This window comes from Mycothermus thermophilus (assembly GCF_041956435.1).
Source record: "Mycothermus thermophilus strain CBS 625.91 unplaced genomic scaffold VTJ04scaffold_3, whole genome shotgun sequence".
Lineage (NCBI taxonomy): Eukaryota > Fungi > Ascomycota > Sordariomycetes > Sordariales > Chaetomiaceae > Mycothermus > Mycothermus thermophilus.
This window is the reverse complement of record NW_027191429.1, coordinates 1766970-1790946: the sequence shown is the minus strand read 5'-3', so window position 1 is coordinate 1790946 and position 23977 is coordinate 1766970. Positions and strand designations below refer to the sequence as shown.

General features: G+C 55.8%; 8 protein-coding genes across 8 annotated transcripts; 2 read left to right on the top strand and 6 right to left on the bottom strand.

The window, feature by feature from the left end:
- Positions 1 to 333: 333 nt before the first annotated feature.
- VTJ04DRAFT_4758 (uncharacterized protein) lies at positions 334 to 2027 on the bottom strand (the record flags this gene model as incomplete). Its single annotated transcript, XM_069362800.1, has 4 exons — positions 334 to 461; positions 1553 to 1705; positions 1852 to 1924; positions 1980 to 2027. 4 exons carry the CDS (start codon positions 2025 to 2027, stop codon positions 334 to 336), a joined length of 402 nt encoding a protein of 133 aa, XP_069219711.1.
- A 5689-nt stretch (positions 2028 to 7716) lies between these two features.
- VTJ04DRAFT_4757 (uncharacterized protein) lies at positions 7717 to 9758 on the bottom strand (the record flags this gene model as incomplete). Its single annotated transcript, XM_069362799.1, has 4 exons — positions 7717 to 7963; positions 8207 to 8321; positions 8431 to 8542; positions 8814 to 9758. 4 exons carry the CDS (start codon positions 9756 to 9758, stop codon positions 7717 to 7719), a joined length of 1419 nt encoding a protein of 472 aa, XP_069219710.1.
- A 768-nt stretch (positions 9759 to 10526) lies between these two features.
- On the bottom strand, positions 10527 to 11047 carry VTJ04DRAFT_4756 (uncharacterized protein; the record flags this gene model as incomplete). Its single annotated transcript, XM_069362798.1, has 2 exons — positions 10527 to 10929; positions 11043 to 11047. 2 exons carry the CDS (start codon positions 11045 to 11047, stop codon positions 10527 to 10529), a joined length of 408 nt encoding a protein of 135 aa, XP_069219709.1.
- A 1411-nt stretch (positions 11048 to 12458) lies between these two features.
- VTJ04DRAFT_4755 (uncharacterized protein) lies at positions 12459 to 16196 on the bottom strand (the record flags this gene model as incomplete). Its single annotated transcript, XM_069362797.1, has 4 exons — positions 12459 to 12723; positions 12802 to 15887; positions 15948 to 16109; positions 16170 to 16196. 4 exons carry the CDS (start codon positions 16194 to 16196, stop codon positions 12459 to 12461), a joined length of 3540 nt encoding a protein of 1179 aa, XP_069219708.1.
- Positions 16197 to 16402: 206 nt separating this feature from the next.
- VTJ04DRAFT_4754 (uncharacterized protein) lies at positions 16403 to 19301 on the top strand (the record flags this gene model as incomplete). The annotated part of the gene is made up of 5 exons (XM_069362796.1): positions 16403 to 16457; positions 16515 to 16700; positions 16796 to 16887; positions 17181 to 17718; positions 17788 to 19301. The coding sequence occupies 5 exons, from the start codon at positions 16403 to 16405 to the stop codon at positions 19299 to 19301; spliced, it is 2385 nt and encodes a 794-aa protein (XP_069219707.1).
- Positions 19302 to 19885: 584 nt separating this feature from the next.
- Positions 19886 to 20923, top strand: VTJ04DRAFT_4753 (uncharacterized protein; the record flags this gene model as incomplete). Its single annotated transcript, XM_069362795.1, has 3 exons — positions 19886 to 20068; positions 20156 to 20209; positions 20282 to 20923. 3 exons carry the CDS (start codon positions 19886 to 19888, stop codon positions 20921 to 20923), a joined length of 879 nt encoding a protein of 292 aa, XP_069219706.1.
- Positions 20924 to 21461: 538 nt separating this feature from the next.
- On the bottom strand, positions 21462 to 21914 carry VTJ04DRAFT_4752 (uncharacterized protein; the record flags this gene model as incomplete). Its single annotated transcript, XM_069362794.1, has 3 exons — positions 21462 to 21594; positions 21724 to 21807; positions 21904 to 21914. 3 exons carry the CDS (start codon positions 21912 to 21914, stop codon positions 21462 to 21464), a joined length of 228 nt encoding a protein of 75 aa, XP_069219705.1.
- Positions 21915 to 22336: 422 nt separating this feature from the next.
- On the bottom strand, positions 22337 to 23316 carry VTJ04DRAFT_4751 (uncharacterized protein; the record flags this gene model as incomplete). The annotated part of the gene is made up of 2 exons (XM_069362793.1): positions 22337 to 23215; positions 23272 to 23316. 2 exons carry the CDS (start codon positions 23314 to 23316, stop codon positions 22337 to 22339), a joined length of 924 nt encoding a protein of 307 aa, XP_069219704.1.
- Between the last annotated feature and the right edge of the window lie 661 nt (positions 23317 to 23977).

Sequence of the window (23977 nt, the reverse complement as noted above, 5' to 3'; positions counted from 1 at the left end):
GCTAATGAGCCTTCGGTTTCGCTCCATCCGATCAGTCGATAACTAAAGTTAATTCAGGAACAGAAGTGGCAGCTCCCAAGTCCAGGATGTGTCGTCTGGAAGCAGAGCTCTGGCCCGCTGCCAGGCCAAGAAGGGGTGTGTGCGGCGTGGAGGAGGGGGTGTCGATGGAAGACCCTGGTCCGCCTGTGTGTTCCTTTGATGTGAGCCTCACTCTCATCGACCATCGAACCTTTCTCCCGGGTCATAAATATTATGTTTTTGATGCACATACGTAACTAACAGACGAGGCTATTATCAGTGGAAACGAGCTTGGCTCATATGTGTCTATTCTTTTCAGCTGTGAAGCCAGTCAGTCATCATGTACTCGGTAAAGACGGCGTACCAACCAGACCGGCCGATAACGTCCAGAGTCGGTCGCTGTGCTGAGGCCTGCTCCCTTGCGAGGGGTTCCATGGACTGAGCTAAGATTCTGCTTTGGGGAGATGAAATGGTCTCTGACCATGGAGATTTTGGCGGCTCGTGCTTTGTACAGAATATGTGTAACTAGGTAGGCTCTTACACGACTCCGTACCTATGACCAGTTTGATGACTGCTCCGAAACGATGAACGAGCCCGGTGGTCGATCTGGGCCATCTGGGCGGAGCCGCGTTGGACCACTTTTTTACTCGTTGAGGTGAAGCGCACGCACAGAGGGTCTGTGGATAACCTCCTCGGCAGAAGGCGGCAGAAGCGTCTGCGACTGGTACGCTAGCAGCTAGTGGGCTCCGCTGACAGGGATGTAGCACAACACCAAGCTCTGTTCCCAAGGTCGCGTTGCCCAGTGGGAATGTGGAGTGCTGGTTGCTAACACAGCAGGGCCAGACAGGGCGGAATGTAAGTACTCTGGACTCTGTAATGTAGAACCATATGAGGGGTATATGGGAATCTTTGGTCAAAACGCGGTGACTTGGTGCATGGTGAATGCTCCTCTGTTCTCATGAAAAACGGCCGACTTCGTTTCTGGTCTGATAAATGTTGGTTCATCTGAAGTTTGGGGGCCTTGGGTCTGAGCACTTGGCGTTTTTCCCGTTGCACAACACAACGGCTGGCCACATCTGGGCCACAGCTGGGGCCCCTGTTTCCTCCGTTAAACTTGACGGGCCACTCCACTGTAGCGCCATCGCAGCGGGCCATTGTGTTCCTGGTTGGGACTTGGCCTCGATGGTGTGGGAGACCACGCAGCTGCGGACGCCGCACGAGAAGATGACAAGCACTTGGCGTCCGGGTTGTTAGCGACGGCTCACCCAAGGGCATCGCGTGCTCAAAGACTGGGACACTAACATACAAAGCGCATCCTATTGAAGTGAGCCGCAATCCTTCTTTTGTCAAGATGGGAATGTTCTGGTTCGCAGCCTTCAGCTCTCCCATACGATACTCAATAGCCTTGGATGCTCATCGAACGCCGTCATCATGATAAAAAAACAGATACATAAGTATTCGCTTCACCAGGTGAGTCCTTCCGGGAGGACAGGAGGCGCCAGTCCAGAAACAGATTGGGCCATGTCCAACCCACAGGAGGCGCCCGCATGCAGGGCTGCCGCGAACGTCGGGCCTGTATTCCTGTGGCTGGCCAGGGGCTCCACGCTCTGCGAGATGTCCAAAGGCGGTCCACGGCAGAGGAGTGTGATCCGATCTGGTCTCACAGGAGGGCTGCGCAAAAGCGAATCTGTGACTTCAGACCGGACGATCACGGGCCGGTAACATGCAGGTGGAAAACCTGGCCATTGCAACGCTCTCTTGCGCTATGAAGCAGGCTGTGCTGTCCATCCTCCACACAGGAGGTGCTCCAGTCAAAACCTGAAGTATCCGTACCTGAGTATCGTCGTAATAGTGAATCGGGGCGCGATGCTGTCGATCCCGACAGCGTGACACAAACGACGGCGACCTGCGACGAGAAATCAGGCCCGGAGTGTACCGACTGTATGTATGTACATACATACGGAGGTACAGCCCTTGGGAACCCAGGCTTGTGGCGTAGCGCCCGGCATGTGGTGAGTCCGCGGCAGGGCGGTTGCGACGTGCTGCAGTCTTGTCCGTGCAGCAAACTCTCAGAGGGATGAGCTCTGTGATGAAAAATGTGCACAAGTGAACGTGGTGGAAGTTCGGGATGAATTTCGATTCTGGCGCGGTTCTTGGGGATGGAGGGATCTGGGTCAGCCAATTGGTGAGAAGGCCAATGCCTTGTCCCTGCAGGTGAAAGTGGGCGAACCATGACTCAGCTGGATGTGGCGTGCCGTAGCGGAACGACGGCGCCGGGTCAGCCGCCTGCGGATGCATGTGGCACGCAGACGGTTCACACTACTTACGGAGTAGTAGACTTGACTTTTGTTGGGAGATAGAGTATGGCTCGGTACCTACACTAGCGGACGGAATAATCCGTCGTGCGTCCTGGAGTAGCATATCCCCTTCATTTCTTTTGTGTTCACTCTCACTTTCAAGGAACGCGGAAGATCAAATTGGAGGATGACGCGAATACGGTGAAGACAAAAAAATGTCAGTGTCAAAGTTTCCAGGTTGGACGCAACTCCCGAGCACATCGGCGATCGAGATAAGGTCGCATGCGGAGAAGCGGAGACATTTTCTAGAATCAGCAGCTGGCAGAGCTGCCAAAGCTGGCAACAACACTTCTCCTTCCCTCTCCTGCCCTTGCTTCCCCGTGCTTTCCATGGCCGCGCTGTGAGCTCGCGCGGAGACGGAACTCTCCTTCCCCCTCCCAAGGGAAGCTTCCGTGGAAGGAGCTGCCGCTTCCCTGCCTATAGCTCGGCCGTTAAGATCCAGGAACATCCACAGAGCCCAGATATCACCAACATCACCACGGCGCTGGGGAAACATTCCGGGTCTAGGTGGAAAGCACGTGCATTGCTCTGGGCAGCTCTGGACTCGAGAAACACTTCTCCTTCAAGTCCGTTGCTGCTGCTGAAACACACCAACACCCTCTGGCTTCCTCTTCAGGTGCCCTCTCCGTGACACCTACATGAGATCAAGTGCCGACTCCCCCATCTTGCCATGTTCCCTTCCAGATTTCCATAGTTACACAGTACTCCGTACTTCTGTCGCCCTGTTGTCGTCTTCGCTGATCCTCCTGACTTCCCAGTTAGGACAATTTTCCAGACCGCGGCCTGGCTGAAGAAACTCGTACTCGGAAATCTTGATGTCGCTCTGTGTCTCACTCGCTGCACTTCCATGTTTCCAGAATTATCACATTCCTCCCTTACCTACCTAAGGGACTTTCTCTGTCGTCGCTGTCTTGCCATTTCTCTCTCTGACTCTCGCTCAGCAACAAGGCAATGTCCAGTCCCAGCATCGTGGTTCGCCAAATCCCTGCATGCTTCTATTCTAGAAGCACGGCAAACGGATCTCCCGGCCAAAAATATGAGATTTGGATTGTGTGGATGGGCCAAATTCATGCGTCACCACCCAGCACATACAGTCCCTGCCGATCCTCGCCCAGCGGCTGGCTACGGTGTTTGCCGGCTTCCCAGCGGCCCCAACTTGAGTCTCTCTCACTGGCCACTGAGAGCCCCAGCCACTCCGCCGATTTCCCATAATGGCAAGTTGGTGGGGCGGCTGCGCCTCGTGCCACGCTTGCGGCTGGGCTGCAGGGGTCGCCTCGCTGGCCTTGCATTAACGTCAACGTTTAATTGTTCGATTTAACCCTTTTTCTGCGAACTAGGACCCGAACCAAGCTCACCACCAACGCTATGAAGGACCAAATCTCATCACGGATGCCTCGGCCGCCCAATCCCACTGCTGTCATGTGCCATTCCTCGAGGCCCTGGCTTTGTCAATCACCTGCAAGTCTTCACTAGTTGACGCCTCGATTCCCGTGACAGACATGCGGCGACCGAAACCGCTGTGTTGGCCAGATTGCAATTCAATGCATTACTGAGATCTTGTCTCGTCAGACCCCTTGATGTAATCTACCTCTCCTCAGCCTTCATGTTATGCGGCGTGACGACGATGGAGTCACGAAGAGACAAGCTCATGTTCCTCATCACCACCACGTATGAAGCTGTAAGTGGCAATACTGTATACTTCTCTCGCGGGACAACCCAAGTTGATGGCTCACACTGTCCTCAGTATCCATCATCTCACACCTCCCCTGCAAAGCCAGATCTCAATGCAATTGCCGCTCGCTACTCATTTTACCCAGCCGCTTGGCCCGACTGCCGCGCATGACCGATCATGAACTTCCAACCGCGGGGGTCCAGTAGAGACCCTCTCCATCACGGCTCATGTCCTCTGTACCGTGGATAGGTACATACTACTGTTCACCTTCAGCATCAACGGGACAAGGTCGACAAGGTCAGCAAAGCCAGTCTGAATGGCGGCACGCCGAAGACCCATCCGTTGACTCAGCCCTGCTGCTGGCTGGATGGCACTGTCACCAGACATCAATATCACAAGGAAATTGTCTGGTTGACATCCAGCAACTTCCACCCAGCTCATCTCGCCTGCTTTCCCATACCCAGCGGATTGTCCGCCGCTCCCTGTCGATGCTACAGCTGTTAAGTGTTGGTCCTCTGCTGAGGGCTGAAGTCCTTCCACGTACCCGCTGTGCTCAAGGCCATCAAAGGTCCTACTACACACTACACAGTACTGACACAGACCGGCATCCGCCGTTAGCAGGTACGACACCCAAACGACTTCACTGTTGTCCGTCACTCTCAGCCGACGAGCTGAACCCGATAGCATCAGCCTGTTATTATCCAGGCTGTTCCATATAGTAGTTACCAGGCCAGCTGGCTGCTATGGTAAGTCAAAACTCGAACCACCAATTCAGCCTGCATTTGCTCTCCAATTAGTTTTGTGGTGTTTGAAAGAGGCCCCGCTGCCGCTGTAACTGTGACTCTATGTCGGCAGATACCTTACTCACCTGGCGCGGTGAACGCCCCAGTGCGCACCAAACCCGGGGGGCGCTCATTCTTCCCGGGTCAATGCTCTCGGGGCTTTCTCTCGTCCAGTGGATTCCTGGCTAGGACTGTGCACCAGAATGCTACGCTACAGTCACTCCGGGAACCGCAAACTGAGGGCCATCGGGCGTCAAGGGGGTGGTGAGAGCCCTCATCAGTGGACATTCGATTGTCTTCCCGTGTCCCCGGACGGCCGACGACGCTAGTTTTTTCTCTCCTGGAGTCGACGCCACGGTCCTCACCTGAGACACCAGGCCTTCTGCTCTTTGGTGGGACAAACCTGTGCCCGCTACAACTGTATGAAGCAGCTACATCGGATTGCCGACTTGTTACAGCTGTCTCATCTTCCCAAACAGGCCAGCTACATACATAGATACTACTAGACCGATATGAAGTTGGCTGCGTGACATCTTTCACATGTGCCTGTGGAGTCGTACATGCAAAGCCGCACGCATGTTAGTATGTAGGTAATACTATAGGCTTTCCCGGCAGAACAGGTTGATGGGAAAGTTTGGATTTTTCCCACAGGACAAGACAGATTAATCGACACACCCGGCCGGGATGGCGTGTGATTCCATGGATCTGCATCCGACCTGCATGATGTGCATATCCTGTAGGTACGCAAAAATGGAGGTGTCATATCCGGGCTTGTCTTGTGCTTTACGTTGCCATCTTAATTCTCCGGACTGCTAGGCTGCTTGCAGAGCCTACCTACAGATTAGTAGGGTACCATACCTAGGACCGCAGATCCCGGTTAACCTGAGTGTCTTAGTCAACTCTGACAGCCCAGTACATGAGTCCGGGGTCCGATCCTGGAACTTTGTGCGAGTCCGCAAAAACAACGTCCGCAACGTCGGGACGGATTGCCGGCGCCTTTTTCGCTCTGGACTTCGGAATCCTCGGAGGTAGGAGTAAATACGCCACCAAGGGACAAGAAACCTATTTTGAACAAAAGAATAGCCAATCCATACTACACTGCTACTACATGGCAAAACACACGGACCAGAAAGCAAAAAAGAAGATCCAGACCGGTGTGATGTCTGTCCGGTACCACTATGTACCGTCAAGTTAGCGGCCCGCGGAGCGAATTCGAGCGGCTGGGCGGGCGTGCGCATCGGAGATGGATAGCAAATCGGGTTTGGTTGACTTAGTTACGTTTGAGGCTAAAAAACCGTTTGGAACGTTTGCGGATAACCTAGTTAACACAACACAACCTATCTGACTATTTTGCCTCCTCCTCGTCCTCTCCCTCCTCCCAACCTTGGTAACACCAATTCATTAGTTGGCTCGCCTCCTTGGTACTCCGTCCATCCATACACACATACATTAGGTCGGGTACCTAACTAAGCCTTACATAACCAACTAGTGTCTGCGTCAAAGAAACTCCGTTCCCGTTCCCGTTGGTGTGTGAAGTTCGGAACCGGGCCGTATCCGACGGATCTGAGGTACCGGCCGACCACCACAACCTCCTCCTTCTCCTCCTCCGGGCGTACCTACCTACCTAGGTCAGGTCAGGTAGGTATGGACATACATCCGAATGTTGTCTGTCTTGGTTGATGGCGTTTTGTTTCCCTGGTTCTTCTGGTTCGTGAGACGCACTATGAAGTAACCGGGCAGGGTAGGTCAAGGTTTGGTATTGTCTGTTTCCTCCATCCGGTAGGTAGGTATTATTTGAGCATCGGATTGTGCCCCCGCGGGCCCTATGATGATGATAGTGGCGATGACGATGGTGAACGCCCGGTTGTCGTTCTTTTTGTTTTGGTGGAAGTAGCAGCACGAAGTGATGTCTTGATTCGGTTACTGGGTGATTATTTTTATTCTCAGTCTTCATGCCTCGTCATAAGGTAATTAAGGTAGATGATACTACCTACCACTCGCGTAGCTAAAGATGGAACAAAAATATTGTGGCCAGAGAAGAAGACGTGGTTTTGCATACCCACCTTGGTAGATCCCTAAGGTACCTGATTGGTCTTGGGGCTTTCAAGCTTCCCTTCTCTTCCCAGTGGGGAGTGGAAGGTGAGAGTGTCGTGAGAATAGGAAGACGGCATATCCGGACGCCCCTTGCTTTGCTTCTTGCACCCCACGAGCATTGAGGACGATCCGGGGGGACGACAAAAAAAACAGGAAGGTTATGGAAGCTGGGAGTGTGAGGGCAGGAGAACACCTTCCTTCCATCGGGCCTTGTCGCTTGTCGGGCGCTTCCTCGTGAGTGATGATCACGCTGTTGGTGAGTCTCTGCCAGAGATGCCCTACGGGGACGCTGAGGAGAGGATGCTAGGTATGCACGGGGTTTGTAGACATGCCAGAGGAGTCGAAAGAGGTGGTCCTAGGTCGTGTGAGGTGAAGACATGTAAAACGAAGACAATATAAAGCGGAGCAGAGGGGTTTGAAGTGCATACGACAAACAACATAGGAAACTATTGTGGTTTTTGCCCCTCCCCTTTCGGGTCCTATTTGACATTCAACTGTTGTACGCTCGATTAGGGGCGATGGCTTCTTGTGTATATGGAACTGTCGTGATCTTGATGTGTTCTGCCTTCAGCTCAGATGTGGCTGTCGATGTTCATGATATTCATCTCATCATAGGGCCCACAAGCATTGGTCTTCAAAGCCATCTCTCATGAAAGATACTCCGGCATATGGCAAATGACTACCTGCGCCTTCCATCTCCATCCTGATCATTCGTAAGTCACCTCATGTTGTATGATAGATTAGGTAGACAACCTCCACAACCAACCAGCTATCTATCCACGAACCAGCAACATTAAATCTTAATATACACATGCTCCCCCCTCTCCAACACCTCAACCGGCATGCCCACTTCAACCCAACTTTCCAGATGCTCAGTCGCTGTCGTCTCCGTCGCCCCAGGAAACAAAGGGGTCATCTGCATACCCATGCAGCCCAGATGCGGGGCACCGGGGTCGACCTCGCGGTACTTACGCAGGGAACGGTCCGGCTCGGCTGCGTGACGGCGACCGGTCTCGGGATCCACGTTGGGAAGTTTGCATCTGGGATGGGAAGGACATGTCAGTGCGGTGTGTCGTTGTTTGTGCCATCATGTCAAGGGGGGTGAGTGGGAGGGGCATGTCAAACGGCAGTGGAGGGGAGGCGATGATGACATGGTTGCTAAATCAGGGAGGTGTAGGACGAGCTGACAGATGTCATGTCGACAAGTTGAGGGGAAGCGAGTGTTTGGTGAGACAACACCGAGATGGTAAATTTCACAAAAACTAATAAATAAAAGAACTTACCGAACAGTGCGGCAAGATACATGGAAAGTCGAAGGGGCACGGGTGCTGCCGGACACAGGGAGGAAGCGGATCTTCTTCCACATCTCCTCGTCGTAGGGAGTATCACCGCCATCGACTAGAACCCAGTTGAGGTTTTGTCAGTCATTGACAACTTGACTTAAGAAACTAACCACGGCAACGGTTACCGTTTCCGAGTTTTTCTTTGACAAAGTAAGTTAACTCACCTATGATATTGGCGCGGAACCTCCGGGGGTCCAGCTCCCGGAGGTCGTCATCCTTCTCGACCTTCGTCTCGAAATCCCGGAGACTGGCAAGGTTGAGGAGATGCAGGGGATACTGCACATATGTCCGAGCAAAAGCTTGAGTTAGCCCGATTTGTTCGCTTGCACCGTGCTTGGCTCCGAGATCCGGGTTCGTTGGCGGGAAAACAAGGCCGTCCCCGATTCGGGGGAATTCTCGGCCCCTTGCATGAGGTGTATGCGGGGATGGGTTCGGCTTTCACATGCCGGCAGGAGAGCAGACAACAACAAAAAAAGAGGGGGGCGTGTGCATGAGGAGTCAAGAAACAACACAAAAAAGACGACAATTGAAGAAAAGGCCAACTCACCGCGTCCTGAAACCCCGTCACGGGCTGGTACCCAGCATCTTCCGGGGATGGCGCGCAACGCCGGACGATGCGCAATCGGGCCGGATCAACGCGGAGCAGAGCAAGTGGGCCATCCACCCCGAGATAACGGCCCAGTTCCGGGGGCAGCTCCGGGCTCATATCGAGGGCCTCGACAACGTCCCGCCAAATGGCGACGGTCGTGCGGCGGTACCCTCGGGCCTCGATCTCGTCCGTGGTCTCGGGGAAGTTCACGGGCAGGATAAACTCCATCTCCGGGCGGGCAGACCAGCCCCGGGCAAGTTTGGCGGCGAGCGAGGCAAACACGCCGCGCAGGCCGGAGGGCCGCCAGGGGAAGCGCACGAGCAGGAAGGGCTGGGCCGAGACGGACGACGGGTCGCCGCGGGCCTTGACGACGTCGGGAACGAAGAGGTCAACGCCCACGGTGGCCAGCAGAGGATATTCGCGCTGGGTGATGAAGTGCCATTCCGGAGCGTCGCCATCTTTGGCGCCAGCAGTAGACGGAGAGTTCTTTCGCTGGGCCAGGGTGTAGAGGCGGTCATACTGAAGGCCCCTGGCGAGAACCTTGCTTTGGCGCAGTTCGATGCCGTGACATGACTTGATGGGATAAATCCAGAGGCTGCGGATGGTGGTTTTGTTGCTACCGGTCTTGCTCGGACCGTTGGCGGCGGGCCGAGCTGCATCGGCCCTTTTCTGGCTCTTTTGGGGGTTGCTGCGTAGTGCCGAGTCGGCGGGCGCTACGCCGACCTGGACATGAGTCTCGAGAAGGGCGTCGCGCTTGGATGGGGGAACGGGCGGGAAGAGAAGAAGGAGGGGAAGGATGAAAGCCACAATGGTCATGGCCAACATGAAGACGGCCGTGGCGTCCAGGACATCCAGCACCGACGCCGGTCCGGCCCGCGGAGCCGGTGCCGTGTCACCGTCCATGCTGCAGGTTGTCGGCGACCCTCTCGCCTGACTGGTCGAAATATGTGTGAATGTTGTGAAAGTGAAGATTTGTTTTGTTGATTGTGCCACAGGATGTTGAGTGTCAGTCAGACTTAGAGATTGAGAGAGTCCAAACACTGAGTGTGAAGGACCTGCCCACACAGCCCGATCCAGGGGTTTGGGCCCAAGCTCTGACACTCTGGACTGTCAGGACAGTATCAATAAATTTGAGAGACTGTCTTGTTTCGTATCTTCCAGGCAAACTTTCGCCTTGGCTGTTTGCTGGAGCCCAGTGTTGGCAAGAAGTGATCACACTGTATGCTAGCTTACCCCTAAATCACAAACAATGGAAGTCCAACTCTCCTCGAAGCCGCCCAAGAGAGTGTCTGACTGAGAATCATCTCCATTGATTTGTAACTGAGATAGGCTCTTCTAATTGCGCTGGTAATGTTTCTGTATCGTTGTTGTTGCTCCTCGCCCCGCTGTCGTTCCGTTGATTGTTTCTATGCCTTCCATATGTACCACGCAGCCACACTTCCCACGATGACTCCGAGAATACCAGCAACTATGCCCACAATCTCAGCCGCGTTCAATCCATCCTTTTCGCCTCCTGCATCTTTCTCCTTGTTGTTGTTTGGCCATGAAAATATGGTTGTGCTTGTGGTCAAAAAAAGCCGTGTCAAACTCATAGATTGTTGTTAATTGTGTTGTCGTAGGCAATGGTGGTGATGTCGTTGGGGCCTGCCCATTGGTGGTTGGGTCTTGCTCTTAGGATGATAACGTCAGAGTCGAGGTAGGCGAGCCGGATGTCGTGGTGGTGATGGTCTGGGCCGGACCGCTCCCTGACAGCCCGGAGAGGAGCCAGACGAATGGGACCACGAAGGCGATGACGCCGGTCCCAAAGATGGTCGCGACGAGCGCCATTGAAGCTCCGGGAGAAACGGTGCTGGCTGCAGACACCTGACCCCCGGGGACATGTACGAAACCCGTCTCGGTCACGGCGTCATACGCACCCGTTGTCGTCGCAATGGTGGTCGGAACATAAGTTTCGGTGTAGCCGTTAACAGAACAGTAGGAAGTGAGGATGCTCAAAGCAGTCGACACATCATCCGTGTTCCTGCACTCGTTCTTGACCCTCTCGCGCAGATACCAGCCGGCGGTGTCGAGGGTGCTGGGTCGACAGACGCAAGCGTTCGTATAGCAACCTACGTCCTAGAAAATGTCAGACTTCACAATCCAAACACCCGAGGTAGGAAGTAGGATGGATGTTTAGGATTGGCCTACATCATTGAAAGTGCTACCACAATCTTGCAAATGACACCTAACACAGAACCTGAGATCGTTCGAGATGTCGACCACGTCTTTAAAGTTAATATACTCGGAATTTAGCGACTGTGCAGCGGTAAGCTAGATCGTGGTTGTCAGCAATACCACGATAGTGGCGAGTCCCGCTCACATTAGGGCGGCGGATTGCGTGGCGAGCAGCCGGTAAAGCCGGTGTAAGTGTTGGGTGTGAGGGCCCGTCACAAGCAAGTTGTCAGTGATCAAATGTGGGCGAGGTCAGGTCTTCGAGAAAGGCGCCGTTGATGATAGCAAACAGAGATGACTACAAAGCACAGAAAACTCTCACACGCGATGACATCGGCAGGCGATCCTCTTTTCAAATAAGTAATCGAGTCATAGGCACAAATCTTCCACCTTCTACCAGCTACCCAACCGTTGCCATCAGGACCGACACCCGCGCATGCCTGGCCCTGAACCTGAATGCCCGCCTTCTTGGAGGAGAATTGCTCGCTACGACATCCGCCAAAGCTTCATCAATGCGCCAGCCGCATCGCCAGCCTATTGAGCGCCAAAGCCGAAGCCTTGCGTCGAAAGAACAGAGGAACCGGATCATCTGGGGAAGAAGAAGAATCCGGGGTTTGGGACACCATTAACTTAGGGTAGCAGGGCGTAGTATGTACATTCATTCAAGTGGTGGTGGGATGACAATGAACCCCGTCAATGGGAAAAGCAGCCGAAGCTCTCGACGAGGCGTTGTGGCGAGGTTGATGATGAGGCTGAATATCGCGGCCAGGCAGGGCAACAACCAACACCTGGTTATAAGGCTGACGATCCAGGGGGCTTGTTTTATTGCTCCAACAAACCAAGCAGCCATCAGGCAGCAAGAAGGCTGAGTCTCTGGTCTTACTCCGTAAAGCATAAGAGTCGATGCCCCAACATGAATCAGCTGTAAACCACGTTGAACTACCCTGAGCTCAAGAGATGGCGATCGAAGCATCTTTGCAAGAATCTGAAGTCTTAGCGAATTTGAACCATAACTCTGACCGAGGAGAAAAAATCCCAACCGTAGCTTCGAGAGAGAAACCCAACTAAATTCAGGGGCAGAGTTGATACAACACGCTGAGAGAGAAAATATCACTTCTACAACTTCGCAGTCAGGCATAACAGGTTCAACAAGAATACAGTTGGGCATATAACACATCAATTTGTCGCGGATATCAACCATCAACAACACACACGCCATTTGTATCCACACCCTTCATCCTCCAAATGTACGTGAGAGAACCCAACCAACCAAGACTCCAGCCTCCTAGCCCATCAAGAAACCTTCTCTCTCCGTATCAACCAAAAATTCAAAAAAGAAAAGTCATCACACATGCATACATACAACAGACACACCAACCCAAGCCACCCCGCTTACTTCAAATCCGCCGGCGTCAACGCCTGCACCATACTCGTGCCCTCGCTGAAGCGGGTACGGAAGATGCGGTTCGCGTTTTGGAACATGCCGTCCTTGAGCGACACGACAATAAATTGCGACCCCTTGAAGCGCGTTTTGATGAGGCGGCCGATGTTTTGAGTGTGCGACAGGTCCAGCGCCGCGTCCACCTCGTCCAGGATGTACATGGGCGCCGGCTTGAACTGGAGCAGGGCCATGATGAGGGAGAGGGCGATGAGCGACCTAGACAAAAGCAAGTCAGTTAGAGTTTACATCGCAGTCCTTGCACGATGATTCAAAGGATTGGAAAAAATGACGTACCGTTGACCACCGCTCAACTCGGTCAAGCTCTGCTTCCACACCTTGCCCAGGCAGACCTTGACCTCGAGACCGTCGGAGATGGTCTTGCCCTCGGGCGGATCCAGCTTGGCGAAGCTGCCGGGAAGCAGCTCCGAAAAGATCTGCCCAAAGTCGGCATTGACCTTCTCCCACGTCTCGTGCAGGGCCTTCTTCTTGTAATCATCCAAACTGACAATCGTCTCCTCGATCTTGCGCTTGTCGCGCATGACGGTGCGCATCATGTGCTTGAGCGTCGCCTCCTTCTTCTCGACGCTGTCAATCATGTTCATGACCTTGGGGTTGATCTTCTTCTTCAAGCCCTGGCTGCGCTCGAGCAGGTTCTTGTGCGTGGCCTTGCACTCGGCAATGTTCTGCCCGTGGAAATCGTACGGCGTGCCCGGCCTGCCGAACTGGTCCCGCGCGTCGGCGATCCACTCGTGTTCCTGCTCCATGCGCGACACGAGCTGCTGCGCCGCCTGCTGCTCCTTGACGAGCTTCTCGATCTGGTGGCCCAGCTTCTGCTTCTCCAGCCCTTCCTCTGTCAGCCGGGCGTTCTTGCTGCGCATCGCCTGCTCGAGCGCCCGTAGCTCATCGTCGAAGACGTGCAGCTTGGTGCGCTCCTCCTCGAGCTGCGCCTGCGCCGCGTCGTGCGCCTCCTTGACGCGCTTCTGCTGCTCGACGAGTTCCTCGACCTCCTGCTCCTGCGCCTTCATGGCGATGTCCATGTCGTGCAGCTGCTCGCGCGCGGCGGCCAGGTCGCCGGCGACCTGTTCCGAGTCGAGCTGGGCAGTCTGGAGTTCCTTTTGCAGGGCTTTGTTGGCGGCCTTCATCTTGTCGAGAGATGCGCGGAGCTTGTCGAGCGAGGCCTGCAGCTCGACGAGCTTCGCGTCTTTGTTGTTGTCAAAGTCCTTCATGTCCTTCTCGATGCGCTTGATGTCGGCGCTGGCTTCCGCCTGCTTCTTCTTGGCCTCGACCACCGACTCCTTAAGCCGGGCGATCTCGTCCTTCATATTCTGCACCTCCTGGATGATGGACGATGACGAGTTGCTGCTGATTTGCTCCTCGGCGAGCTTGATCTCGTGCGCCTTGAGGTCGAGCTCTTGCTTGATCTTCTTGGCTTGGTCGAGCCGCGACTTTTCGCGTTGGATGAGCGACCGGAGTTGGCCAAGGTTCTCCTCTGCCTCGCGGAGCTGGCGGGTGATGTCGTTGAGCTTTTGCAGCGTCACCAGCACGCCGCTGGAGTTGGGCGCGCTGCCACCAGAGAGCGTGCCGGAGGGATCATAAACGTCACCCTCGAGGGTGATGCTGCGCATGCGCACGTTGGGGTCGAAAGTCACACGCTTGGCCGTCTCGGAGTCGGCGCACACCAGGGTATTACCAAAGACATACTCCATGGCTGCCGACACCTCCTCGTCGTAGCCGACCAGGGAGAGGGCGAGATCCACCTTGCCTGGGCAGATCCTCTGGGCGGTGGCCACTGTCTGGGCCGACGCGCGGAACGCGGCAATCTTGTTGAGAGGGATGATAGTGACGCGCTTCCGCAGCCTGCCGTTTTGCAGGAGCTGGGTACCCGTGACCTCGGTGTCGACCACGACGTTGTACAGCCGCCCACCTGCGCACACCTCGAGGGCCGTAGCCGCCTGGAGGAACTGTTTGTCGACGGTGAACAGCTGCGCAACGAGACCCTTGACCTTGGACCGGTCAAAGTTGGGCACCGGGTCGGAGTAGTGGAAGTCGATGTTGGCCACCTTGCGCTTGAGGGCATCCGACTCTTGGCGCAGGTTCCGGATCGTCTGCTGGAGCTGGCTCTCCTGCTTGTATAGCTCCTGTTCCGAGCCGGGCTGGAATCCGAGCTTGGTGAGCTCCTGCTCTAGCCGTTGTGCTTGCTTTTTGAGCCCCTCGAGGTCCTTAAACAAGGCGGCGTTTTGGTCCCTGGCTTTCAAGGCGCGGGGCTCCTCTTCGCGTATCCGCTTCTCGAGGTGAGCAATCTTGATCTTGGCCTGCTCCTGCTCCGTCACTGCCGCCGTAACGCGGTTCCGAGCGTCCTGTAGTTGTCCCTGGTATCCGTTCTCTTGCCCGTCCTTGGATGCGACACCTGTTTGCAGTGTCTGCAGTAGCTCTTCCTTGACTTCGGCTTCCTTGGCCTGTTTCTCGGCCGCCTCCTTGGCCGCGTCGTACTTGGCCTTGATCTTCTCGTACGTTTTGGTCTTTTCTTTGAGCGTGGCCTCCAGCTCGGCCACAGTCTTCTCGCAGGCGGCGCGGCGCTCCCGTTCTTCAGCCATGCTGTTGCGTTTGAGGTCGGCAACGGTAGCCAGACGAACGAGTTCATTGGCGTGCTTCTTGACGGCCTCTTCCAGCGCCTGGGCTTTGCCACCCTTGCGCAGCTCCTTATCGCGCTCCGCCTTGACCCGCTGCACATCCTCCTCGAGATGGGATATCTCGCTCTTGAGGCGGGCGGCCGATTCCTCAATATCCTTCTCGCGTTGTTGCTTGGCCTCTAGCTCCGCGGCGGATTGCTTGAGCTTCTCCTGACACCGGACGTAGTCGTGGGCGACGACAAGCCTTGTTAAACGCTCCAGATCGTTCTGGGTTTGTTGGAAGTCGAGGAACGCTCGCTTCTCAGTGCGCAGCTTTTCGAGCTTGGGTTCAATCTCATCGCGCAGCAGTTCGGTGATCTCTTGGAGTTTCAAGTCCTTCTTGGCCATGGTCTTGAGTGCCTTCTCTTTCCTGTCCTCGAACATTCTCGTGCCGGCGGCCTCCTCGATCATGGCGAGAATCTCAACCGCCTTCATGTTGAGCACCTTTGTTATGCGACCCTGCATGATGAGGAAGTTGGGGTTGTTGATATTCAGCTGGACGGACTGGAAGAGGTTCTGGACGGTTTGTTGCTGGGCGCGGTGGCCGTTGATGAGGTACTTGGTGGTACCGCCGAGCACGATTTGGCGGGTGACGCTGATGGTGGCATACTCTTCAAAGCCGATGGGTGACCGCTTTTTGTCTCTGTTGTCGAAGACGATGGTGACACTAGCCTTGGTGACGCCGGCCTGGCCGCGCTTATAGATGAGGTCCTGAGAAAGAGGGAGTTTAGCAGCCGAGGACTCGATGCACGCACCAGGAATCTAGCGTACCTGCAGATTCTGCGCGCGAACGGTGGACATGTTGGTGATGCCCAACACGAAGCAGATGGCGTCCAAGATATTGGACTTGCCACTGCCGTTGAGGCCCGTGATGGAGTTGAAGCTCTCGTCCCATCCTGATATTACGGTTCGCACGGCATACGACTTGAAGCCCTGTTAACAGAGTCAGCGGCTGTCTGTCCGCAAATACATTCATTCGCGGCGGTGTCGTACGTCGATGATCAATTCTGTCACCCTCATGGTGGCGGGCGATTTCGAGGAATTGAATCCTCGTGCTCGTCCTGGCGCGGGTGATGGGAGGGTTGTCGAGGTTGCAGGAGACGCGGAACGCGCTCGGGTTGGCGATCCGGACTGAAGTTGAAAAGAGACGCGCCCCTCTTTGGCTCAAGGCGGCGTCGGGATTGACGTGGATATTTGTTTACTTTTGGCTGAGGTCGCCCCGCAGCATGCAGCACAAGCACAGCGAGAGGGGCACGTGCGTCCATCCGTCTCCTGTTTCAGGTCTGTGTAAGATACGGTAATATTTCGAAACAACCCGTAATCCACCCCACCCCACAGCAGCTCGGCGTCAGCAGCAAGCCACCGCCGTTACAGAGGAGGCTCCTACTCCGCTGCTTGGCAGCCATTGGCCACCTTGTCAGCTTTGCCCACTTGCGACGGCAGGGGTTCCCATCCAGGTCCAGGGGCCGCCACTTGCACCCGCTGATGCACTGATGTCGGGCCCCAAGGTCCCAGCCTCAGAGGGTGACTCTTTCAATTGCCCGTGTGCTCGGCCGGTCGAGTTGTTTGGTGGTTGGTTTGTTTAGCTATCAAAACGGCCATCGTCACCTCGACACTAGTCACCTCGACGGGACAGAACCTGCAAGACTTGGACCCAGGCCGGCACCGTTACTTGGCCTTCTCTGGCGCTGCCCTGTGCATCTGCCGACCCGTTCAAGACACTGGTCAACCCCTTCCATCCAAGGCCATTGCTACTCCGTCCCCCTCCATTTTCCCCTACACAGCCCACTAGCGTTACGATAACGTGAGCCATTGTGAGCTGCCATTTACGGCTGAATACCGAGTCTTTCCTAGTCGATTGTTTTTACTACTTCTCTGTCCAAGACACTAGAAGAGACAGACACCAGACTGAGTGGACGGACACTTCGAGTGACCAGAACAAGCTACCGCTCTTGACCATCGACATCCGTTCCGAACGGCGCGGAACCCACATGCCGCCGACAGGACGCCGCGCATGACAGCATCATCAACACCGCCAACCCCCCGCGATCTGATGCGCATCCCCCACCGCTGCCATACCCATCACGGATCGAGCCAGACGGCGGGGTCCGGAGGATGCCCGAGGCAATGATGCCATCGCGGTCAGCCTCGTCCAGCACGCTGCTAGGCACCGTGCGAGACTCCGATACAGCATCACTCCGTCCCCGAAACCGCCGCCACGTCAGCTCCCATGACGATACCGCTTCTTCCTCTGCCGTGTCAACACCCAGCCGGTCGCCAAGCCGCGCTCTCTCGCCCATACCACAACCGCATATTGGATCTGTCACGGGGAGGAATGATTCGAGGACCGAGGTCGTTCAGAGCCGCCACAACAGCTCGCGAAGCAAGAGTGGCCTGGGGTTTTGGGATGGATCATGGGCGTCTGGCTGGTCCGCCGTGCAGGAGTTGGCATCCTCCCTCTTTTCGACTGGGAGCTCGGGAAGTGGACAGGATTCACGCACCAGGGATGGGCCCGGGACGAGGACGCCGGGGCGACACCCCAGTACGAGAAGCAGGAGTTCGAGCAAAACCTGGGGTCCGGAGCCCCCTAACGAAGCCAGACCCCGCCCAGACGACATCGCGGCCGGATCGCGGGCAGAGCGGGAGGCCGCCTTGAAGGCGCTCAAGACGGCGAGCATTTTGGAAAACCATGACGGGCTGAACGGTGTGCGGACCTTAAAAAAGCGGAGCTCTGACGAGGCTTTGAGTGAGACGGCCGCCCAGAGCCAGGAACCGGAAGAGTACCTGGCCTACATCCACCACGTCCAACCTTCAGACACATATGCGGGCATCGTGCTAAAGTACAGGTGCCGAGAGGACGTCTTCCGCAAGGCAAACGGCTTGTGGTCACAGAATAACATCCAAGTTCGCAAGTGGCTTGCCATTCCGGTGGACGCGTGCGAGCTGAAGGGCCGTCCATGCGATCCACCCGCCGGCCCAAGGCCGTCGTCTCGCACTGAGCGCTCCTCAGAGCCAACAGATCCTTTTGGGCGCCCCATCCGACAGATTAGCGACAATTCTTCAAATTCATCAACCAATGGGCACCACGGCCACGATCAGGGCCATTCCGACGGTGGTGCCCCTGACTACGACAGACCTTGGACTCATGTACGGTGGGTATTACTCGACTCTCACCCGAACCCAGTCGAGATTGCGCGCGTGCCGCGGAAGGCGCTCGGCTACTTCCCTCCGCGTCGGAAGAAAAGCATGCACACTACCTCTTCCCTCTCCACACCTCGTCCTTCCACCGACATCCCGCGCCCGCCAGCTTCCGACTCGGCAGCCGACAGCCCGCGCAGCGCCTCCTCCCGCCGACCCAGCATCCTCTCTGCCCGGGGCCGCGGCTCCTCTTTCACAGCAAACCGCACAACGCGCCCCAATAGCGTCGTCATCCCCGAAGAAGACTCCGATCCGCGTCCAGCATGGATGCGCCGCCCCGGTGGCGTCGGCACGCTTGCCCGCCACGTCCGCACTCCGGGTCCGGAGCACGACTCTCTGGTTGCATGGGCGCGCAAGCATCTTCCTGGATTGGAAGATATCGACAGCCTCCCGTCCATATCCATCATGGGCGCGGAGACGGCGCGCTTCGGCTTCTCGAGCGCCCCGCTTCTCTCAGACGACGACGCCACGGACCTGCAAGCGGCCGCCGCCATCGCAGAAAACCCTTTTGCTGCCGACGGGCACGATACGACCGCCACGAGCAGGCAGAGCACGGGCCTGGATAAAGCCGCGGCAGCGATCGAGATGTGGTTGAGAGGCGCGATTGAGAAGGCAAAGCAGCAGGGACCGTTGATTATGACGCCTGTTTTGGGACCGAGAAGCGGTGGAAGTGGTGGAGGAGGAGGAGGGGTGAGGTTTATCCCGGGTTTGGACGGTGATTTGATTGAGCTGGAGGATACGATGAGTGAGGATGGGAGGGGGCATGACACAGGTGGCGGCCCGTTTTGGGACGGGGTAACCCAGGGAGAATCGACGACAACGACGACAACAACGACAACAACAACAACTGACACTTCCGGCCGGAGCCTCGGGCAGGGGGCAGAGGGTGTAAGAGGCCGGGGAGCAGGGGATAAGAAGACAGACTAGGAGAGGCGATGTGTATTGTTTCCCCCTTGTGTGAGGCAAGCAGGCAAGCATGCGGATTGATATTTTTTTGGGTGTTCACTACTTCATGGGGAAATACTATGCACTAGGTAGAAGCAGCATCCATTGCAAGACACGGTATGGGCATGGGAGCACGGTATTAGACCATGGAATGGTAGTTCTGATATTTTCTTCTCTAGGAACAGTTTTGGAAATAGCCTATTCCATGAGCATTGAAGGCACTTGATGTTGCTGTCGACGGTGTCTTGGAGGGTTTGTCTTGAAGGGGTTGAGAGTGGTGATGCCGGGCACGATGTTAGGTGCTGGTAACACTGTATAACGGACCGGGGTTCTGATAAGGTTCTTATCGGCACTTCCCATCAACCACACCATTTCGTCATGCGCTCTCCTTCTATGTCGAAGATTCCTGTGTGTCCTTCCACCAACACCATCACCAAGAAATCGACCCCGTCAGTCGACCCCTCAGTCAAACGAGATGTCACCCTTACCACCGCCACCATAGAGTTTACGGCAGCAACAAAAACACACACGATCCTTAGCGCTACTGACACACGAACACCGACGCCATGCCCATCTGCATCGAGTGCCGGCACCCCGTCAAGACGCTCTGGCGCGAGGGCGGCGGCGGCAAGTCGGGCGGCCACAACATCCGCCTAACCGTCTGCAAGAACTGTGGCCGGTTCTGCGACAAGTATGTCGAGCATGACTTTGTCGTCATGTTTATCGACCTGGTCTTGATCAAGCCACAGGTGCGTGATTGGAGTGTTGGGATTGCCAGGGACAAGAGAAGGCGAGGAGCAGCTCGAGCTAACATGGTATGGTTTCTGGGAATGCAGGTGTACAGGCATCTACTACATAACACGCTGATGAAAGACAAGGACGAGTTCGCGGTACGTCTTCCGTCCTTTCCCCAATCTCCCGGATGCACATACACACAGACACGAGGCTGATCACGTCCCCAGCCCTCCATCATCCGCCTCGGTATCCTCCTCCTCCTCTTCGACGTCTACCTGACTTGGGCGCGCATCGAGCGCGGCCAATCCGCCGGCAGCGGCGACCCCGACTCGGCAGGCAACCCCAACCCCAACTTTGGCCGGCTCGCCCAGCAACCCATCGTCTACCAATACCTCTTCTTCCTCGTGCTCTGCACACTCAGCACCCTCGCCTTCCATGGCTCCATCCGCTTCCTGACCTCCTCGCGCTTCTCCCCGCTCGCCCTCCTCGGCATCCTCCCCCGCTACTCGCGCCCCAACTCCGTCTCCACCGCGCTCCTCGTCTCCTCCTCCACCAAGCTGTTCCCCATCCTCATGGTCATTTGGGAATACGACGTGCCGGCGGCCGCGCGTTCCCTCGGCTGGGCGGTCGTGGCCAACAACGTCGAGGCGCTCAAGATCTTGCTGGACTGCGGGTATGGGGTCGCCGCGCTGCTGGCGACGGCAGGGGCGGTCAGCCGGTGGGCGATGGGCCGGGCGGTGCTGTGGGCGGCGGGGTTGGAAGGGGTGGATGCCGGTTCGGGCGCGACCGAGGTGGCTGAGGATGGGAGGGCGTTTATGGCCATGCTGGCTTACGTGAGGGATTGGGCGGGGAGGTTGGCTGTGGGCTAGGAACCCCGCGGTTGAATGGATAGATAGGTCTGATACCCCCCCTGTTGGATTGGACAGGTGTTGGTTTGGGTTTGTTTGATTGTTTGTTCTTGTATCCACAGATATCTTGTCTCTTGCAAAATCGAACGAGTTGGTCGTTCCACGTGCGCCTGGAGGATGGAGAGTGTGATATGTGTGAATGATGACCTCACATTAACCCGGCCAGCCCGTTCCCTCCCCTCTGTTTGCTCCCCGGGGACTCGGGCACCCTGGCCGATACTGCGCATGATTGTTTGTACAAGATCCTAATTCCACCCGCCCACCAAACAAATGCGAACAGAGAATCCGAAAAGCCCGCGAACCCAAAAACATGTGTCTGTGTGTGTTCCCTGCCTGCCTCCCTAAACGCCGGTCCTCGTCTTGTTGTTATGGGATAATACGGGGGAGGAATTAACCCGATGTGAGTATGTGTAGTAGTAGGTATTCGTACAACGATTCGATGTGTGGGGGTAGTAAGGTAAGGTCGTAGTAGCAGTAGCAAATAGGAGCTTTCGATTGATCAATGGTGGATGAACTCCTTGCGTAGATCGGACCGCCGAGGCTCGATGAGCGGGTGAAGCTGCGACAGGAACGTGATGGCCCACATGAGGTAGCAGCTAACGATGGAGAGGATGATGGATGACCGCCAGAGTCTACGCGCGTTGGATGTTCTGTTAGTAAAGAGTTCACTTCCGTCCGGTTCATGCTGGGTACGCATGTAGGAGAGGGAAGAGGGAGGGAGGAGACGACGGTGGATTCGGACGTGTGAGAAAAATACGCACACTTGATTCTCCCCCTTTGGCGCAAACACCCACGCCGCGACACACATGGCGACCACGATCACCAGCCCGATGATGACGCTCCAGCTGAGAGTTAATGCGTGTTAGCCAGCCATGCTCTCCAATCCTGTGCCAACCAACGGAGACTCGCAGAGCACAGAAGACGGAGAGATCGGATCGTACCCGTTAGCCATTGTGATTGTAGTTTCGAATCCCGATTTGAAAGTTCGAGGGATGTAGATAACAGATTCGGTGCGGGTTCGTGTTTGTTGGGGGAACGGCTATTGTTGACAGAGGCTGATGTTGATGTGCGAATCCCCGGCTGCGTCGCTTCGGCGTTGCGTTGCACAAGCCTCGCGGCCGCCGGCTGAGCAAGGGAACGACGCAAGCTCACATGCCAAGAAAACAGATTACATAAGCCAGACTGGCCGCCGGGCATCTCCCAGTACGGTAAGTAACGTAACAACATTGTCATCCACATCACACAAACACCAACTTCGACCACGGAAACAAATTTGGTATATGAACGACAAGTTAGAATTTGAGGGCCCTAGGATCGGTATCTCAGGTAATTCAATCGTTCCGCATAATCCTTCGCCGTCTTCCCAAGAAGTGTCTAGTTGTTCTCGTACTTCAGCCCCGCCGCCGCCCTGATCGCGCCATAAATGCCGGCAATGTCGCCCTTCGCACCATCATGCTCCTTCACCTGCTGCAGGTGTGCCATTCCAACCTCCAGGTTGCCCATTGGGACGCCGGCGGCCTCGGCCAGACTAAGGGCATGTCGGGCGTCCTTGATGGCAAGGTCGACGGGGAAAAGCGGGTAGGCCATGCGGTGGTAAGCCCCGGACAGAATGCGGTCCGCGTAGGCCGCGAACGGTCCGGAGAAGATGAGAGAGATGAAGTCGTGCAGGTATTGCGTTCCGAGTCCGGCTTTCTCTGAAAGCACTAGGCCCTCCGAGATCTGTTCCACCATGTTGAGGATGAAGGTGTTGCCAATCACCTTCAGCTGAAGCGCTTTCTCAACCGGCAGGTCGCTCATATCGATCTCGGCCTTGGCCATAACTCCCTTGAAGTAGGGGCGAGCCTTGTCAACCGACGCCTTGGGCCCGGCTAGGACGCCGACGAGCTGACCGATCTCGCCCATGGCTGGCGAACCAAAGACGGGAGCCGCCACAAACTCGGCGCCTGCATCGACAAACCGCTTGGCGACGCGGGCAGTGGTGTCCGGATGGATGGTCGAGCAGTCAATAAACAGCTTGCCCTTGACGTTGACCGAAGCGAGAATGTCGTCCGTGACCGACTCCACGACATCGTCCTTGGCGAGGATCGTGAAGATGACATCGGCCTTGGCCACGCCGCCGGTCATCGAGTCAACGACCTCGACCTTTCCATCCTCAAACTTGGCGCCAAACTCGACAGCCTTCTGCTTGGTGCGGTTATAGACGATGACGGGGTGTTCGAAGTTGGCTTTTTCAACCACGTTCTTGCACATGCCCTGGGATGGGATCAGCCAGCAGGATCTTGTGGGTGAGGCGATAGAGTGGTACCAACCCGGCCCATGTTGCCGAGGCCGATCCAAAGGAGCTTAGGAGCCATTGTTGAGGGGGTAGAATCGAAGCTCGGCAAAGCACAAAACGAGGTATGAATTCAAGACTGAAGATGCTGTAGGAACGGACAATGCCGGCGAGTTGAACAGGGAGAACAGAGCAGGTTTGTTGTTGACTTAGAGACGAGGATGGATGGAAGCTGCTGTTAATGGCAGATATTGATGGATGTTGTAGATATGCATGCATGGGGCTGGGAGATGCAGTCTTCGAGGGGTGATTTAATAGCCATTCCCAAGAGCACAGCGGGGAAACTCTTTCCCAACGCTATCGTTCGATGAAGCAGCAAGATTACAAATGGCAAGCGCAGGCATGATTGAAGAGGGTATCACTTGCAACGACAACCAGCTGCAACTTCTCCTCTTCAGGAGTTGATAGCATTGGGATGTAAACAAAGTGACCCCTGAATTACTCAGCAGCTCACTGAAAGGGGGAAAGTTGGACTGTGGGGGTTGGGAGCCCCTCCAGAATGTTATCCCGAAGCTCAGAGCAGGTACACCTCATGCAGGCACAGGCAACCGGAACCTCGAGATTGAAGCTGACACCTTTCTGGGGATTGTGGGGATCAGTCCCACCTAAACTTGCACTGGATGTTCCAAGGCCCTGGAGGTCTCGTCCCATCCACCGCTGCTCATGCAAGCTTCCGTCAACCT